This window comes from Mercenaria mercenaria, chromosome 1 (genome assembly GCF_021730395.1).
Source record: "Mercenaria mercenaria strain notata chromosome 1, MADL_Memer_1, whole genome shotgun sequence".
Taxonomy (NCBI): domain Eukaryota; kingdom Metazoa; phylum Mollusca; class Bivalvia; order Venerida; family Veneridae; genus Mercenaria; species Mercenaria mercenaria.
Genome location: NC_069361.1, coordinates 52,714,018 through 52,734,822, shown reverse-complemented (window position 1 = coordinate 52,734,822; position 20,805 = coordinate 52,714,018). Strand labels below are relative to the sequence as shown.

The 20,805-nt window shown below is 34.3% G+C and overlaps 1 protein-coding gene across 1 annotated transcript in view; it reads right to left on the bottom strand.

Moving 5' to 3' along the window:
• The window catches only part of LOC123537734 (potassium channel subfamily K member 1-like), a 74,634-nt gene extending 53,830 nt beyond the window's left edge, over window positions 1–20,804 (bottom strand). The window contains exon 1 of the mRNA XM_045321541.2: window positions 20,423–20,804. Within this exon, the coding sequence (XP_045177476.1) occupies window positions 20,423–20,600 (178 nt within the window). The 5' untranslated portion in view covers window positions 20,601–20,804. The remainder of the gene's footprint in view (window positions 1–20,422) is intronic.
• Between the last annotated feature and the right edge of the window lies 1 nt (window position 20,805).

Sequence of the window (20,805 nt, the reverse complement as noted above, 5' to 3'; positions counted from 1 at the left end):
AAAATATAAGCTTACTGATTTAAAGCTGAACTAGTGAACTGGGCACTATCTCAAGTTTTATGGAATTAGGTAAAGACTATATAATAAATTATATCAAATTGAACTGAGTTATAAGCTGTATTTCTACTTTCCATATGCATGCACTTGCCTTTTCTTTTCTCTCAAAACATTCGCAGAATTCGCAAAAGCACTTCCTTGAAACAATTGATTGGACTCACCGATAAGGTTTGTTTTTAATTAAATCTCAATCCAATATGCGATTAACTATCGTTGCATTTGTGGAGATTAAATTTTCAACTATTCCTCAAATACTATGAGAAGCCACATGCTCATCAAAATACTGCACATTTAAGGAACTAGTGCTTCAGAGAATTAAACAAGCAGCAATGTTGTTTTTATTTTGGCTAAGAGCTGTGTAGCTGATTGTTGCCTAGGCAAACTTCTAGACTTTGAATTCAAATCCATATAGCGTTAAAAATAATACGTTACAAGCCAGACGAAAGATCATTCTTAATGTGTGGATATCGTTTCTGAGTAGAGTGGACACAGTGAAGATCTGTTGCCTGTCGTAACCGTGTAAAACAATGGTGACTTTGGAATGAACTTGTTGCCATTATTAAATCAGTCTGATATGTCCAAAGTAACTAAATTGGACCTTTTGCATAGGAAAACACTAAAAGAAACTGGAAATTTTATGCAACATTGTAAGATTAGAATGCTCTAGATCATGCCATTTTAGGCAGTGGATCCGTAATGACACTCGGCAATTTCCATGTGGTCACGTTTCTCGTTAGGCAATTCGACATTCTTTGGACATAAAGTAGTTTGACGCGCACGTAACATTCCGCAATAACCAAAGCATTCCAGAATCGCACACGAAGAATAAGTACTTTGTCAATTGTCATAACGGGTTCGCTACCAAAATTAAGAGAAAATACCGGATCTCCTCACTGAAACATTTCCGAAAACATAGCATTCAGACACCCCCGCTCATCAGCAATTTTGCAAAAGCTGCCGTAAACATAATTATTCTGCAACGACAGGCAGGAATAAAATTGTATTGTTCAGCAAGCAGAAATGAGCGGCCATAATCGATAAGCAATGGAAGAATATTGATTGAAACCAGAAGGACGACTGTGGAAATATTATGAATGGGACACTGTCTGTATCCGTCATTAACATCTGGTGATATATGAAATGCCGCTACAATCATATCATATGCTGTAATTGTATGTATCTGCATCAGGTAAAAACAGTCAGAGCCTTTGTTTGAATGAAATCTTCTACAAATCATCTACAAAGGAATAAATCATTTTCCACAAGTCACTTCGTCTTAATTTACAGATAAGAGGAATAAGAAACGTATTGTACAAGGTGTTCTGAGGCAAGGTGCAATTTTTCAATTTGAAGTTGCTCTGATCAACAAGCAGCTCGTCTAGTTCTCTGATATCATTTGTTATCCACTTGAATATATTTTTGGAAAAACTCATATGAGTTTATATTTTTATAAAAGTCTGCCCTAATGTCCGACTGCTGCAGGAATATCAGTTTCCGAGATCTGTTCCAACTCGATAAATCTGATTAAGAACCGCTTGATAGAACATCTAGGCGCAGATTGCAATAGACGAGTTGAGACAATATCGGTTATCGTTTTAAAGCATCAGTTAACAGAATTTACTGATAATATTTGTCCTTAATCGAATTTCAATTCATAAAGCTGAGTCGTAATTCCATATAATCTAGTGTAGAATAAATTCTGAAAGCATGGTTAAAGAGACTCGTTAACACATTTTAGGTAAAAGAAATCTCTTAAAATCCATTAAATGTGGGTTCTGTTAAAGTCACCAATGTAAATATTGTTATATTGTGCAGAAGGGAGTTAACCGTTGCAACGTTTTTTTGAAATTCTGGAGAAAGTCCACATTCTTCTTGCTCTTTTACCAATACCTTACACGTATATACCCTTACTTTTATCATTTCTAGTGTCGTATATACATTCTATACCTAAGTTGATATAAATAAACATGTTGAAATATTTCATCCCAACAGTGTGCGAGTATCTTCAAAGAGATGTCATATTTACAACAGATAACTTTGAATATAATGTAACTTGTTTTGTAACTATACCAGAGTAACAGCTTGTATTCATGGACATGACTGTATGATGATAAGTTGGAAATTTTAAAACTGATGTACGTCATAAATATCTATGATGTCTTTGTGTTAGTCCGAATTAGTGTCAAATAGAAAGAACCACATCCATTGCGTGACTATAATAATTTCAACATTCTGAGTATAAGTACTTGCAAGTAAAAAGTTCGATGAGTATTTCTATTGTGATAAATAAAAGATGCTAAATTAGAAAACGACGCATGTCTGTTGCATGGGTTCACGCAGTTTAAACACATGTTTATGTCTAAGTATGCACTCCAACATGACAAGGTTTTCTTTGGTTCCAAGGAATACAGAGGTTAAAAATAATAGGTATTGCAACTACAACTGCCATATATGTTTTTCAGTGTTTCGTGTATCACTTTAACATCTGAAAATGTCTAATTTGAAACATTTAGTCATGATGAACCATGAAAATGACATACAACCTGTTTGAAACTAGCACTGTTCATAATAATTGCTAATACTGTAGTATCCATGCCAATTGCTATGGTAACAATGTTGTAGATATTGGACTGAAGTCCTGTTTTGGATGTGGAATTGATTTATATGAGAAACTATCCAACTTGTGGAATTATGGTTAATTGGGTACATGAGATTTTTCTCTTCCATCCCCTCCAGCAAGGAAAGTCGTTTAGTGGTCGGAACATCACCTGCTTATTTAAAACCCTTCTTCCTCCATCGTCAGCATTTGTGATCGGAAACTTCGAATCCAACAAAAAATTGTTTCTGCGAATTTAAAAGAAAATATAGCTTTGATCACATCCCATTAATGAGAAAACCCTCCGGTCACGACATGGGGAATTTTGTCACATATTTGTTTCAAGCCTTTTCGCTCTTAGAAACCTCTGTTTTCGTCATATCGTTCAATATGATTGCAGAGACACTTTCGGGAGACGAATTGTTTGTCATAAACTCTCTAAGCATTCACACGTCTTGGAAAAAATAATCTAAAAAATAATTTATGACACATCCTTTGGAATTTATCTTGTAAATAGTTTAAGTCTGGATTATGAATAAATTCTGCACAGGCCGTGCAAGATCAGTGTAAATGCGTATGCCTACTTTACGAGTGTATACAAGCCAGTGCTTTTTTGATAAACCTAATCTGTACGCTGAAAAGTTTCTTACTATGGTTACTATTTTGTCTGAAATATATCGTGGTACACTAGACTTATGCGCCGTTGTTTTGACACGACAAGGGCAGTTAATGTACTTTATATTTTTTTCGTCAGAGGACGACGACCAGTCTAGTTTGTATCACATTAACTGTTATTCCACAGTTATACTCGTATTTCTAGCAGTCAATCAATATACGTTCATTTCTTTTACTTAGTATACTTCAATGGACTATTTATTCCATGCTCTGCACAATCAGTGATATTTTATCGATTTTAAGTGCGCGGGATGTGGACAGGCAGTAATTTTTTACAGTCCGCTTACTATATTCATACCTTCCGCTCCACAATGTCGTGGTTTACACTCCTTATTGTATTCCTGTAAGGTTTGTTGAAAATGTTCAAAGTAATACTAAAAAACTAAGTGTAAACTGACGCGTATAAAATAAGAAAACATTTTCCTTTTAACTGGATTTCTTCACTATTGTATTTAAGCATTATAAGAGAGTTTTGGTTTAAGATTCAGGGTTCAAAGTAGTTACACTTGCAAATAAATAAAATAACTGCTGCAAATTATGTTTGCTCTCTCTCATTTAATTTTGTTTATTAAATTCTAAGCATTTAATAAATGAGGTGGAGGTACAGGGCGTACAGTGTAGAGTTTTAATGAAGGCTGGGGCGTTGTATTTTATGTCCAACCATGCAGCTGTCATCTTGCTTTAATGTTTTGCAAAACTACCAAGGTTGTGAAAACATCGCGTAACTCTAATATTTCGCCATTTCTGAAAACTTGGATTGCAATGCAAAGAGATTGTAAGATACAGAGTTGCGCTTGTTCAGTAAACATTTAATGTATTTTATGAGGATGTTATTCAGATTCTGGGTGATGGCAGTTTATGTATTGTTCTTGGTAAATGCATTACCGGGCTCATCAAAAGTAGTAATGAACGGAACATTTTGAGACATTCAACATGCTTGGTGTTCCGCACTTTCATTGTTATTCATTACGTTTTCCTTTTAATTGTGTCTGACAGAACTTGTAGTGTTCTCCATGATAGGCAATTAGAATATGCGTAATATGTAGTTCTTTAGGCTATGTTTTTAAATGTTTTATTGTGTGTACATGAAAATTTCTGTACTTTGCATTTCGTGTTTTTTGTTATTATCACATGTTTCAGGGATTCGGCTAGCGGGGATAACTTACTATTTATCTATTATAGTACTGCTCTGCATAGTCAAGAATATGCGTATAAATTTTGTTACCATATCATTATACGTGTATATGGGAGTATTTGTGTTTTGCATATCGTTCATTTCGTTATCATCATAATTATGCTTCAGAGAATCAGCTGGCGGGGATAACTTATTACCTATTTATACTGCAATGTAACTTTGAAAGATTGATGAGAATAACAGTGAGGTTTGGTGCATTAAACTTACATATCAACTGAACTAAACGTCTTTGTTGGGTTTTTGACAATGCTCGTTCAAAAACGATGCGCCGCTGTGTTCCTGAAGAAAAAAAACTTTATTTCATTTTTGGTTTTGTCTTTAGTTTTTACTTTGTCCAATTAATTTGTTTATATATTTGAAATGTACAGTTCCATACAAATATTACTGAAGGATTTTCATTTGAGGAATACTGCGTTCTTCCTGTATGATATCTGTCAAACATAAACGATTAAAAAATGTAAAAATGTATGATTTGATCTCGAAGTCTTCCTTAATCACTGCTGTCGCGTAATAAATAGCGTTTTTTTATTTGAAACTTTGGTAGTAATCACACTAAAATTACTCATTTATTACTTTTGGGCGTTTCCGAGCAGAAGTTCATAAAATGGACTTTCTAGAGAGTAAATGAATAAATGCGTTCGTTTTATGGCGTTGTAATACAAACCGGTCGTTTCGCGCTGGATTCCAAAGCCTCAGGTCTCATTACAGAGTGACATGAGAATTTGTTATCACACTTAATTCAAGCCTTTCTGAAAAGCTTTTAGCAACATTACATGCGTCTTAGAAACCTAAAGTCATTTTCAATATCAATATAAAGATTTTCCGCGGAAGAAGCGCGTGTCGTAAACACTCTCAAAGCATTGACACATCAGGAAAAGACCCTTGGAAAATTATTCACTCATCTAAAGGTAGTTTTCCATTTTCATAGAAGAGCCGTTGTTCAAGAGTTTTAATTTCAAGCGTTTTTCACGGACAATATTCGACGTGGCGTACTCCTCTAAATCGGAAGGAGTTTCACGCAATTATTGCACATTTGATTTTATTATAACCTCATGAGAGAAGGTTTAAACGCATGTTGTGATAAATGAGGTTGAGAGCATGTATCCTTTTAATGCTAAGCTCAAGAGAATACACTGTTGATAAAACTGTCTGAACTGAATTTCAATGCAATATATGCGATAAAATTTTCTAACATCGAGGCCGCATGTACAATCTACGAGATGTCATACTATTGTTTTTGCGGGACTAGATTTTCTACTAAATCCTCTGTGGTGTCATATTTTTGTGCTAGAGGTGGCTAGATTTTCTACTGCTCCAGTTTAAAGCATTGTATATTGTAAGAGGGAAGGGACAAGTACAGGTCAGAGACCACAAATTCATAAAAAAATATAGGGAACATACTAGAAAAAAAAGTAATCGCATACCTGGGAATAAGGTAAAGTTTAGTCCGTTCTTGACTGGTCAGTAATGCTTAAAAGTAATGATCTATTTTTCGAGACAGTGAGTGAGCCTTTCTATTGTGTTTTATGTATTTTATAGCTCATTTTAACAATATCTAATTTGCTACAGTTGATGGGTATTGAAAAATGTTCACCAAACGGTTTTGTTGCACCATGCAAACGATGTTTACACGGGGCCATATCTTTCACGAAAGAAATACTCACTATTCATATGTTTTACGTCCGTTATTTCAGTTAATCAAAGATAGTTCTTGAAAAAAATTCTCGTCATCTAATTTCGGTATATGGAAGTCCGTACACGCCAATTGTACATGTGAAAATAATTAGTGATCACAGACCTACAATGCTATGCGACGTCATCATTTGGTAGCAAGGTACACTTTGATGCGAAAATTTTGGGCACGGACGGTCTTACATGTAGCGAGTCGCAATATTGCACTTCCCTTATGAGCAGAATTAGGGTGGCCATTTTATAAATTGCGTGCATGTTTTGTTCTTTTAATTAATGGCAAGATCAGGATTCTCATACAAGAATAAAGAAACTTATCAAAACGAAAGGTTTACACCATCCATGAAAAATAGCATGTCAAAATCATCAATTTTGCGCCTTTTGAACAGCCTGCAATGATCCCGCTGCAAGAACAGTGTCCAATTTTATTGCATTTCTCAATTTAATAGTCCTTACTGAACGTCAGGACATAAACGGAATGGGGGCCCATCCAGCTCGTTTTTTCACAAAATAGCGAAAATGTTCCTGAGTATCAATCAACAAGCACAGAACCCTTCCGTGATTTGAATTTTTCCGCGAAAAGGTGTCTCATTGATCATACAAAGCTACCAGCAGTTACTTTTCCAACTGACATCAGAATTTTACATGTATCGGCTGTATAAATTTTCTAAAGAATTAATAATCATTATCTCTCACCTTAATTTACAGACATCCAAAATCACGAAGTTCTATTTATAACAAATATTGACGGTGGCCAAAATTCGAAGTGTACCCTGCTACCTTTTGTGTGGGAAGTGCCATAATTTTCTACTGATCTAGCTAAAGGAATGGTCAGACGGAAACTGCATGTACAGTCATCTTCACTGCCACAACTGGATTAAATATTCTTCTGAATCAAGCTATAGGCATGGTTAGAAGGAAGCCGTTTTCACAATATTGCATGATTTCATAACATAGTAATACTACATTTTGTCCTGACCTAACTAAAAGCCTGGAAATAAGCCACACCTCAACGCTGCGTCTGGATGACGTGTTTCGTGCTGAAACAAGTATGGTGTGATTAACCGTAGTCGGTATTTTTCCGGAACTATCCGTTCAGTGTTCTGCGTGGTATTATGAAAAACTTCTATAGCGATATCGAATTTCTACAGTGCAGTCATTACGAAATGATGAACTCTATCCGTTGTGCTATTATATACACTTTCACCAATCCGAGTATGCATGAATATTTTGATCACATCTCAATGAGACAAAATGGTAGAGAGTCTCTGTTTTACAATTCCCCAATGCAATCACTAGCCTGATTGACTTTCCAGTAGTTTTTTACCGAATGTATTGGAACCAAACTGTGAAAATGATTGGCACCTGCTATGCTGATGGCATTTATTGGCCCACAGCAATTACCTAGGCCTAAAATAACTTTACAGTATTATGATACTAGTAGTAATATGTGTGACAATGGCAATCTAAGGCGCACATGGTGCAAAAGTACCTAAACTTACTTTGATGTTAGTTTATGATAGCTTTAACCGTTTCTTTTGCTATCGGGTCTGTAAACATTTAAACTAACTCTTATGACATTACTTACGTTGTTACATCGGGGAGTATTTTGCAACATTCTCTAAAAAGAATTATTTTCATTACGGTTGTAAAGATATATTCCAAATAGGGCCAGAAGCCGTTTTGTTTCTCTCCTTTTTTATTCTATCAAAACAGTTCATATTTCCTAGACAACTTTCAAAACATTCCTGCGAATTCCAATTGATTTTGGCAACTGAGTAAATTAATATAATTACAAGAATTAATAATTAGTGCTTTCATCTGATGTTTCTCATGAAATGATTGCTTTGCTAGCAGAAAAGAAAACTTACTGTATATGATTCTTCCAGTACATTTGTATATGATGCAGTCGGAATAATTGTCTTCCCACAGACATTTAAAACTCGTCATCTGGAATTGACAATAGGCCTTAACGGTCTCCAATGATCAATTTAATCTTTAAAATTACACAGTTACATTTAATGCCAAAATTTCAGAAAATGCCATCATCCGACTGTTTGTGTGCAATTATTAAGATCATTATCATATCAGGTATTCTGATATGCAGCTTATATACGGTTTCCCAGCTTGGGTCTTGCACCATTATTATCTTACGTTGAAAAATGACATTTTGATCAAAATTCAATGCTGAAATTTTGACGGGGTCTATTCTCAACGTTGAAAAAGAACCCATTGGGTCTAATTTCAACGGTGTCAGTATTTAATGTTACACCGGCCTTTCATTAGATTGGTCATGTACATACCTCTCTCATATGAATCTGGTATAATAATATGTACAAGTACTGGGATAGTTCGCTAGAGCCAGAGTTTGGACTAAATTTCACGCAGCAATGAGTTGAAAACTGTTAATGATGTAAGATTTTAGGCAGCTATACAGGGAGGACAGAATACTTGTATGGTTGAGTGAAAGCTCTATCATATCAACAGACTGAGTAAGATGATAAAGGATTTGCACCTGTAATAAACCTTGACATTCTGTGCCAAGCATATATGTGTATCAGACTTCCTCAGGTAAAATTCTTAGATTTTTATGACCTACTCTAAGACCAAATAGTCATTTTATAACTGAACCGTTAGATGTTTTATGTTAGGTTCTCCTTAAAACATTTTCAGACAAAAAAAAACGTTTTCTTTGAATCATCAGGCACCGTGTTCACAAAACATTTATGGGTCTCAGCTGAGTTTGAATGCGACATTTTGATATCAGTTTTACGAAAACTTCAAGGTTAAATTCCAACTGAGACTGATCACCAATACTGAATAGTCACTTCAAAATGGTTAGTAACTTAAAATTAAGTTTAAACCAAGCTATTTAGATACAAATGACAAATAAAGTTTCATTATCAAACTCAGCTAAGTCTGAAAATGTTTTGTGAACACTGGGCCTGATATTTTATATGAGTTATATTTACTTTATATATGAAGTAGCTGCCTTCTATCATGACATATTAAGGACAATAATGTCAAGTGGTGGAGACATATGCTGGGCTATTTTAAGCTTACTCTATTTAATCTAAATAATGCAACAATATACGATGTTCTATTATTGTATTTGTGCGTTTCTTAGAACTTATGGAATATTCAGACATCCCCACACGTTTATCTGCGAGTGAAAGTAAGCGGTCAGATTGTGCTCGGTAAGCAATTATTGACCGATCAGAATAAAACCTTTTGCTAGAAAATTCACATTTATTGATAGGCTTTACCCTTAGGTCAATGATACATGTGAAAAATAATACTCCGTACGACATTGTACGATAATGGTCTGTTTCAATACTCTAGGCTTAGATCTTGCATGATAGCTAAGCAGTGTTGCTTTGTATCATTTTGAATTTTCTTCCTTTTTGGCAGACACTGAAGCAAAGCGCACTTTGCATTAGATCTTTTTAAAACACTGGTGTCAGACTCCTGTGCCTTTATTTGACAGTAAATCTAAAACTTAGACATTTAAATCTACATCTTAAGATTTAGATTCTAAAAGGCTAAATTTTGTTGTTAAATTAGTAAAGATCCTGATACAAATGCAGACGAATGTAGACGTTACAGCTCCAAATACAGCAAACTTTCACCAGCATATACTTAAATTATTTGCTACAAGCAAAATTGTCTGTCGTTCATAAGTCTAGATCTAAATTGTAAACATTGATGAAGACGAACCCTGTGTAGATTCTGTGGTGGGCCTTAAAGGCATTTTACATTAAAAATCTGAGAAGTCGTTTCTAGTCATTAGTGTAAATTAAATACCGCCAAGCTGGTAGAACATCTAACCGCTAACTGCAATAAATAAGTTGACAGCACCGCATGGATCGTTTTTATGATGACATTTTTCTTAAATGGATGTCACTGTAATACTCATGATTCTAATTTTATATATTTAACCAAAGAATAAAGTTTTAAAAGCATGGTTGAACAGAATAAGCGTTCGAACATGAAGATTTCGGATTTGCTCAGGAATGGACTTGCTTTATGACTACACCAGCCTAGCTTAGCCAAATAGGGCGAGTGCATATCTACGGATCACAGGGTCCTGAGTTCAATTCCCCGGCGAGGCGTATGTTCACCGTTACCGATTTAATAAAAGTATTTCCGTCACCCAACTGTTATCTATATGGATATATTGGCAGCTACTTGCGGAGAACTGGTTAGTACTGGTTAAGAATTTGGTTAACTGTCCGACTTATATAACTAAAATACTGTTGAAAAACAATACTAATCCAACAATTAACAAAACAAGTATCAGACATGTTATATCTCGTGTTTCGCCATGTTAACGTGAAAACAAAGCAAGTTATTTCAAGCAGGGCGATGATGTTAAAATGCTGATTGATAAGTTAGCTAATATTTTCTTTATTTGAACTGATGTAGAACCATTGATAACGTCGTATTTCAATTCAAGTCCAAACTATCATTATCAATTCTGCGACTATACACAGTTTCAACGTATGGTGCTTGTGGACGGTAGATGCAATCAGGTGGCAAGAAAGGGAACTTGGTTTAGTCTCTTTTGTCTAGTGTAATAGCAAGGTTGGTACCACTAAATGCTTTCAATTTATCTACTTCAAAGATGAACTACATACTACCTGCGGACAAATGGGTCTCTGTGCCTCACTGGATAAAGACCTCCGATTTCGAAACACGTGCTGCGTCATAGCCCCGATTTGGATTTCGAATCGACTTACGTAAAATTCGATATTCTTCTAGCTAAAGCAGTGTTAGTTGTGGTACCTGAATTTTCCTACAACAGTCGTCATATAATCTGTGTTGCGCCGGTATGAATCTTAAACACACCAAGCTAGACAAACATTTGTTACACCGAGATTGTCGGCATGACCACATGTAGTGGTTAATAAATCTTCCAGTCTAAAGATAACACTTCATGTCTTATTACGGGGTGACATGGAAGATGTTGTCACATCTAGACTTTATGAAAAGCATCTATTGTTGTTAGACGTTTCTTAGAAATCTCTACTTTCATTATCTCTTTAAAGATTACTTTCTTGGATAAAGCTGGTGTCATAAAAATTTCAAAATATTTTTAAAAGATGTAGGGAAAAAGACTGAAAAAAATCTACTTGAGTCTGCCTTACTAGTGGCACTATTGGGAAAACTATAATACATGTACTACAGCCTGGTCTGAATAAGTGGGAAAAGGTGTATGCCTACTTTGAGACTATGGAGCAACAAAAAGCTTCTGTGATGAAACTCGCTCTTCTTCTTTCCCCTTAAAAGATGAAGCCATGTCTGAAATACATTTAAGATCTTTATTTTAAGGTTATTGTTGTTCACCTATATAGACGGATTTACAATGCTATTGGTTGCCCTGATGTTTTACCAAATGTTTCGATTTTAATGCGCAGGCTCTCTTTACGTGTGGCAAATATACTAGCCTGATAAAAAAAATCCTTATATGTATTGGCATTTCGCTTATGTTATTGCTTATCGTCACAAGACGCTGACAGACGTATATTAGTGTCATGTTTGCTATAATTCAATCGTTCTAATCGCATTTCTGGCTGTCCATTGCTTTTATCGATTGTGTCCGCTGCTTTTCACTCGTGGAAAAATACAATTGGACTTCTGTTTCTGCTCGTCTTATTTTCACAGTTCGTATAATTAATTGGTAATAATCACTGCGCTGGGTCTTGTCTTTTGTGTCTGGTAGTCTTGTTTTCACAATTTGTATAATTAGTCAATGATATTCAATACGTTGGATCTGGTCATACATTTTGTATTAAAATCAGAAGCACATTATTATTCCTTGATACCATTTGATATTTCTCCCTTATAATTAATCACTTAATATGCTCAGCTCTTTTGACATGGGTATAATATTTTTAAAAGTTATAATTATATAAATGAAGGCTCACATATTGAAACAAAATCGAGTTAACTTCCAAGCATATAAGTCTTAAGAGGTTGCTTGCCACTGGTGTGCTTTAAGAACTGGTAAGAACCGGTAGCGCTGACTGCAATAAAAGAACTGAACATACCGTGCTGAAAAGTTTAAATAAAGCCACCGAAGACGTGCTCTACAGGGCAACTTGGTTTTTCCTAAAGCATCGATCAATAGTGAAAACGTTAAAAGAGCCGGCTTTGGTTAAAGTCCAACAAAACAAGCCCGGATAGGGATAGAAAATGTTACTACAACCGCAATGAGGTGTGCTATAAGACCTCATTACATGGTGGCATTGGGAATTTTACCACATACTGATTTTAGCCTTCCTAAAAATCTTTGATTGTAAAAATTCTTTTCGATCGATTTTCAATTTATATTAGAACTCTTTACAAACATACATACATGTTAATCGATTTTGTGTTTTAGTGTAAAAATTGATTAAACTGATTTCTTTTACAGTAAAAAATCATTATGTAATGCTCAGATCATGATGTATTGTATTGATAGTTCACTGGTGAATTTTCTTTCAATGGTTCTTAAGATCGTTTAAGTCATTTTCGGGGAAATTACTGAGCGGTTCTACAATCGACTCTTCAAAATTCCTCATATCTGCGCAAAGAGATTCTGGAATCCATTACACAGGGTAAAGAAATTGACTTTGCTTAATGCATTCCAAAATAGTTTTAAACCTTTTCTTTATAAAACTCATAATTTTGTTGAATATTTCAATTTACAGTATTGTCTTAAAACAAATCTTCAGCCAAAGCAATAAGTCATGCAGCCATTATTACGTTGCACAACTACCCATGTCCATAAGTTCCACTTCAGCTCATCAGAAATAACGTGTTTCTTTTTTTTCAAAATCCGATTTTAAAATTTCTTATACAACCTCCAGGAACTTGCAATTCGTTGTTGATTTGTACACTGTTAAGCTGACGGACATGTTTCCGTTTTCGGAAGGCATACATTCAAGCGATATACTTAATTACCGAATATGTTGCCGAAGACGATGTTTTTGAAACATTTCCTGAATTCCACTAATGTAATATTTATTGCACTTTAACTCAATTTTATTTGAAAATATAAAAAAATAACCACACTAAACAAATATTATATCCAAGCTCATTTACTACTTTTTATACATTTATTTGAAGAATTAGTCTAACATGGCCCTGTACAATAAGATACAAAATTTTTAATATAGTCGGGTGTTGACAAAATTCCAACATTACCTATGAACAGCCATTGTCCGTCTCAACAAAAGCTTTTCGCTTCTCACTTATTTTCACGCGGACAGCTTAAAATATTTCGGATGAAAGCGTTATTTAAATATATCAATACAATTGACAATGATTAAAAACAATCCTAGTCCAAAGAAATTAAGAGGCAAAGATAGGCAATGTATTTAGATCAAACAACGCAGCTGTCGTGCTGAGATTTTTTCTTGCTCTAACGTTTTTAAAACCAGCATGGATGACGTATTTATATCGTATAACATACATAAACACACTTTGAAAAACGGGAAATCCGCGCTGTGACCCTTTTCTGAATAATGCAGTCTGTATGATACAGTGTATTGTTTGTTTCAGTAATGTTTTGTATAATACTGCGAAAAGGTATATTACACCCATACGTTTATGACTGTTCTATTTAGATTCTTGGTGACAGTTTGCTTATTGTATTTGATAAAATCACAAAATGGCTCATCAAAAGATGATATGTTTCGTGTATTGCCCTTTAACAAATGGAAGCTACATTTTCCTCCTTTGATTGTGTCAAACAGTACATGCCACGAACTGAGTGATAGGTAAATCTGAGTGCCCACTGGGCCTGACCTGTTATGATAATTGTCCTTTTCCTTGTTTCATCGCGACCTTGATCGTGCCTGCCGTCTGCAAATTTATTGAGGGCATGCTTATATGGTCCGTAAGGTAGCCTTTTATATATGTTTACACCAGCATTTGTTTGTTATACGCATTGTGCCTTTCCCTTCCGTTGTCACCTCGTATTTCAAAGATTCGTCTGCCGGTAAACTGTCCACAGTTGGGATTGATAGTGTGGCAGGGTGCACTATTTAGAGTATTAAACTCGTCAGTGGTGTCTGCCAGTGCTAATTCAATACGGTACTCCATTGTGTTCCTGAAGAATCTTAGTAAAGTTGTATTTTTGCATTGTCCATGTAGCTTTGATCATATATTATTCATTATTTGTACCGATCCATACATACTCTGTAGTAGGGTTTTAGTCAGAGGTGCGGATTCGTTCATAGAAATTAGCTTTTCCTAATGGATATTTGTTCTTGTTTTGAACTTTGTTCATTGCGTGACCATATACTATTTCACTATTACTGAATATACATGCGGTTTGATCATTCCAAAAAGTAGTTGTGCTGCAGAGATATTTTGGTCGTTCTTTTTTTAGCTATATTGATTGAATGTGTGAATGTATGCAGCCGCCATTTATTACTTTATAGTCAAAACAGGAGACTTTATCATAAAATCTTGGACATACACCTTGGACATACATAGAAGCCAAACGAAAAATTGTCCTTTGTTTGTCTGCCCATCCAACAGTCACAAAAAAGATAATTTGTATACATTATAAGTATAGGGTTTTTTTTCATGAAACCTGACTAATAGATGTAGGTTATTTGGAGAATACGCAAGATTTTTAATCACGTTTCAGCATAAAAATGTTATTCCTATGGCATCAAATATAATAAATACCTCTTCCGGTATGGGATGATCATTGCTGGGCAATATCTTTTGAACATCTATAAAAATAATTTTAGCAATGTACATTATTCTTGGAACTGCATGACAACTCGACAACTGAAGCATTACCAACTTTTAGTAACATCGATCTATTGGAAAATCGATAAATTTGCCTATATAAACAAAGAAGGAAAAAAATACTTAAACTTAAATAGAAAAAGTTCTGTTTGGAAATCAAAAATTCGATACCCCACAAATTAAAGTTTAATTTATTCCGGATATTATGAATATTTTTTTAAAAAAATATTTTAATATTTGGTTGGTCCTTTTTGACTTTAAACAGACCCACCTCCGTTCATATAGACTCAGAAGGAAAGGGTAAAAAAAACTGACTTTTCCAAATATAACAGATAAAATGAGATATTTTCCGCAAAAAATCAAAAATTCGATACCCCTAAAAATGTAGAAAAATTATTCAATTTTCGTTATGTGTAATTTGTTTTAAATTTTAGAATGGTTTGTTTGGTCCTTTTTGCATTTTAGTGTGTACAGTGAACATTTCTTTTAAAATTCCGGCTTTTTCCGCCGTCATCCGTAAGTACTCGGAAGCTGTTACGGAAAATATTGTCGTCTGCTAGTCTGACTTTGTCGGTACAAATTGTTATAGCTCAAAGCCTATAAATTGTATGCAACTTCACACTGACAAAAAAAACAAAACAACAACAACAACAAAAAAAAACAGATTGTAATTAGACAATTTAAAACAAATTAATTGTTGGACTCTGAAACGCCGAAACCTAGATCCGCTGTCGTTTAAAATAACGCTATGGAGGATTTTGTGTTCAATTCGCATTAAATATACAAATGCTTTTAATTTTCATCGCAAAATATACTTAAAGCAACTAATTCTCATGTGTTTTCGTAAAATATAGCCTGTCAGTAATTGAGTTTCAAAGCATTCTTAAGAAATATAACGAGGACTAATTTATTTATTTCTAGATACCTATATTATTTTTTGTCAAACGATCTGGAGACTTTTTTTTATTGCGGTAGCGGTCCGGGTCCGATCTCCGACGCGGTCATCTTTTTTTCTTCATATGGGATTTTTTAATAATTTTTAAACAAAACAAAAAAATCATTTTCTATTATTCATAATATGACCAAACTTTAATTTGAAAGATAGCCTTGATGAACTGATAATTCTGTTTCTTTCCGAACCTCCTTTGTATATATTATTCTGTATTCTTAAATTAATGCATGTTTTTGGTAAATTCTTTAATCACACGTTTTAAAAAATTGCGATATCTTACGAATTTTTACTTCATAATGGAATTTATATATGTCTATAACTTCCGTTTAATCTATATAGATCTTAGTAATGTGCGCGTCAAATATGATAGATATAGTACATATTTTGATTAAGACTTTATATGCTTATTGCCACATATATTTGAGCTATTCCGTCTTTACTATTTTATGTACTGTGTACATGTTTTCTCTTTACAGAATACTAGTTTATATCAACATGTTACTTATACCTTCTTATTTCATAATGATTAAGTGTTACTTAATATGGACTATGTATTGTTGACCTTGTATTTGATTGTATCATGTTTTATGGACGAGGAGCATAATGCTCAAGTCTAAAATAAAATTTCTGTTCTGTTCTGTTCTATTATTTGATTTAATTGTAACAAATATCTTAAAATTACCCTTTGACTTTTATTAAGTATTACAATATTGCCTAGGGGTAAACAATATCCGGTCAGTGTTGTTTCAAGGCGGGCCATAAAAAATATGTTACCCCATTTACTATAAATGATAGGTATTTTTATGGTTTTATGGTTTTTGCGTTGTAATATATGTTTTTCACTTTCTTCTGTCTTTATATAGTCTTTTCCCTTTCTTTCATGAAATTTGTTTTTACCCTTATTTCATAAATCGTATGACAGTAGAAAGAATCAGTATAAATTTAGAATTCACATCGTTAACAGTGTTGTTCCGTAAATATCAACTGAGTAAAGATCCTGGCCCAAATTTCACGAAAAATCTTAAGTGATTACTTAGTTAAGTCTGCTATTCTAAAATTGAGATATTGATGAGTTATTGTTATTTAATGTTGTTGTTTTTTCCTGTAACAATATATTTATAGTTAAAGTATACTATGGTAGTAGTATTTGTCAGCAGTACTTATTCAAATCACGCAAATATGATATTTCTATTTAGGAACGATATAAGAAACTTAATCCTTACCATACTAAATTACAATAATGAACTTGTCTCTCTTTCAATTTGGACAGTACTATTAATTATGAAAAGGATGCATACCAAAAAGTTACTGGCTGAATGGCAGACAGTGCAGATCATGATCAGTCTGCACTGATTGCAAAGGAAGAACCAATCGTGTCCAGCATGGTAAGGGTTAAGTATTTTAAGTATAAGTCTTATTTCTATACTTCTTTTTCTTTAAAGCGACCGGCCTCCAGATCGTTCGACAACAAAAATACTTTTTAGATATCTTGAAAAAAAATGCTATATTTCTTAGGAAGGCTTCAAAACTTAATTACTGACAAACTTTATGTTATGGAAATACATGAGAATTTGCTGTTTTTACTAACTTTTACGATGAAAATCGAAAAACGTTAGTGGTTTAGAATTTTGAAAATATTTTAGAATGAAAAGCTCATATTCTAATGTTCATAATATGTGAAAGAAAGCGCGTATAGAGGAAGTATATACGCTTTCTAAATATTTTAGATAACATATTCATATTCTTGAATATTTATTTTATTTACACAGTTTCTTGTGCGTAAATATTTCTTTTCTGTACATAGATATACGTTAGCATGATGTTTCATGTATTAAAAAGAAAGTAAATCTATGTGTTCAATGTATAAAATGTAACGATTTCTAAATATTTTAGATAACCTATTCATATTCTTAAATATTACTTTTATTTGACAATTATTGTTCCGATTTTCACTTTAATAATTATCAAAACTTCATTCAATTCAATTCGTTTAGCAAACCGCCCGCCTGTAAATGCATCAGATAATGACCAAAGATGTTAATTATCGATTCCCCCCCCCCCCCCCCGTGTTACTACAACAACAACAATTAGTACGGAAATCAACGAATCCGTCCGGTAGCGATGATATTGGATTATTGGTTTTATTGATTTTTATGATAGGTAGATCTGTCCCGCTTTATCGGTTTCGAGATGTTACTAAAAGTTGGTAATGAAATTAAAGCTAATTGTTCCTTCTCTTAAGAAGGAACACTTAGAATTGGTAAGTCACACTTGACTGAGCAACCGGCCTCGAAAATTGCTGTCATTACAAGCTGGCCAATCAAACTCCTTGACTCTGACGTTGACATTATTCTTTCCTAATTGAGGCGACTCTCCGCGGATTACATGTATATTACTAAACCCGGGGATGGAAACGTGGCGTTGTTGAAATTATGTCAAACATCTTAATTGTCACAAAGGTTAACATACGTCATTTCCTTCGGATGCATGGTCAATATGTGAAAACAAACCCCATTCACGCATCGAATGCCCGGAAATCACACGAGATTTAGGACAGATACTACTAAACTACAGCCATGAATTACTTGATCAATGACCACTAAATTTGTTGTGTGCGAGGACGTAGACTGTTAGCACATCAAAACACTACATTACTAGGATGTTAAACAGAAACAATTAAAGCAAATATATGTCAATAGGCTAGTGGCAAGGATTCCAGTAACCTGATATCTAGACAACCGCCTCAATAACTCAGTGGTAGAGTATCCGTTATGAGTGCGAAGCTTTAACTGTCCTTGCGCCAAATCTTGGTGTTCCACACACTGATGACCAATATTTAAAACAGACATTGAAACCAAAATTTTACAAATGATCATTATATATTTATATAGATGTGCCCAAGAAGGAACTTTTGCTATGCTTTAACTTGTATAATTATAAGCGTTCGTAATTGGTGCTTTCAACTGTCTGAAATCGATTAATGTTAGATATATCTCGTGAAATAATTGCTTTGCAAGCAGAAATGAAATATTATTGTAGGTTTCTTCCAACACATAACGCTGTCTGAAAATATCTTCCTGCAGACAAATAAAACTCATCATCGAGAATTTATAGATGTCCGAGGTCTCTAAGGGTAGTTTATATCAACGTTAATGCCCTTAGTTGTAACTTATCAACGAAAGTGTGCATTGCTGAAATGTACAACTTTCTAAATACTCAAGCATCCGGTTGATTGCTTTCTAAAGTTGGCCTATGGCAAGAATGTAGTCTGAAACATAGTTTACTCAAATCTCATAAGGACGTGGCTGAGACTGGCGTATGTACACTCTTGTGTGAATTTTTTTTTCAAACACGCCGTTTCTTTATGTCAGACTTTATGTCTATATATGTCTTGGCTTTAAAGGTAAGGGGTGTGGTTCGTACGCTCGAAAACAAAACAACGCACCCAAACCCATGACATTCACCAGTCGGTACCCTTCTTCGATTATAGATTGACGAAAAGTGCCAAACAAAACTGCGGTTGCGCATTCAGATATCCTTTATGATCAAAACTAACCGCTTGTACTACTTCTGTACAGGCGTAATATTGATAGTGATTAAAGTGATGATGTAGCAATAAAACAAGGCTATTGTATGAGATGTTTTCAATGCTTCCCATGGGGACAAGGTTAATATAATGCAAATCCATTACTTTTATTAGTTCAGTGAGAGAATTTAAGTTCTATACTTGTCAAATCGATTTAGAATATCGCATTTACTATACTCATTGATCGAGTACAACAAGTAAACATTGCTGTTGAATATCAATCACTTGAAGGTTGTTCTACCAATATCGATCCACAATAATGAGTATACAGTTGCTAGTATATGTTTACGTATTGTATACTCTCCTGAAACTGGTGATTGCGAGTGTGTTAATGACAGGAATTCTGTTATCATTTGTCGTCTGTGGTAATTAAAGGTTTCGTTTCCTGTAAACACAGCACGGCTCTCAATATTCAGAGATCCTAATTATTGGAGCCTAATTCCTTTCTAATTAATGCAACTTGGGACTTTGCAAAATATATTGGAAATTTAACCCATATCATGCTGGACACGATTGATTCTGCATTTTCAACCAGTGTAGATCTTGATCAGCCTGCACAACTGTGCAGTCTGATCAAGAGCTGCACTGTTCGCCATTAAGTTAGTATCTTTTTGGTAAGCACCACTTTTAACGGTCAATGGTACTGTCCGGAAAGAAAGATGGACAAGTTCGTTATAGAACTTTAGCAGAATAAGGGTTAAACATATAACGATATAATTATGACAAAACCCGAAGCGTTTCCTGTCTTGTTACCTCGGGAATATCGTGGCATGCAGTATGCTTAAATTAACAACATATAATCCTACCTAGTAGAAATCGGTCTTTTCTTTTTTAAATTTAATTAGCCTCTACCTACAATATCATTTCCCATTTTGCAAATAACTACAAATTCATATAATGAGCAAGCAAATGAAATGGACATACCTGAGATGCAACCACTGTGGTCCTTTAAGAACAGGGCTCTCTGTTCTTTCAGTTCTTTCACTAGTGCCTTTTCTTGTGGTCCTTCTATTGCAGAGAATATAGATGCACCGATAATTAAATACAACAGATAAAATAATCCAAAAACAAACAAACGTAGATTGCTTTTACGAAGCGGCATATTCAGTTGAAGACGAGAAATTAACCTGTTCTGACTTCTCCAGAAATTATATCGCGATAGCACCAGACTGTCAATGCCGTCTCGTGAGATAGCACGCGAAGTCGGAATAAGTGGCAATTTCTATGAATTTGGATTTCCATAATAAATGTCACAAGGCATGGAATTTTACAGGACACACGGTCTCAAATTCATTACTTCTGTTTGT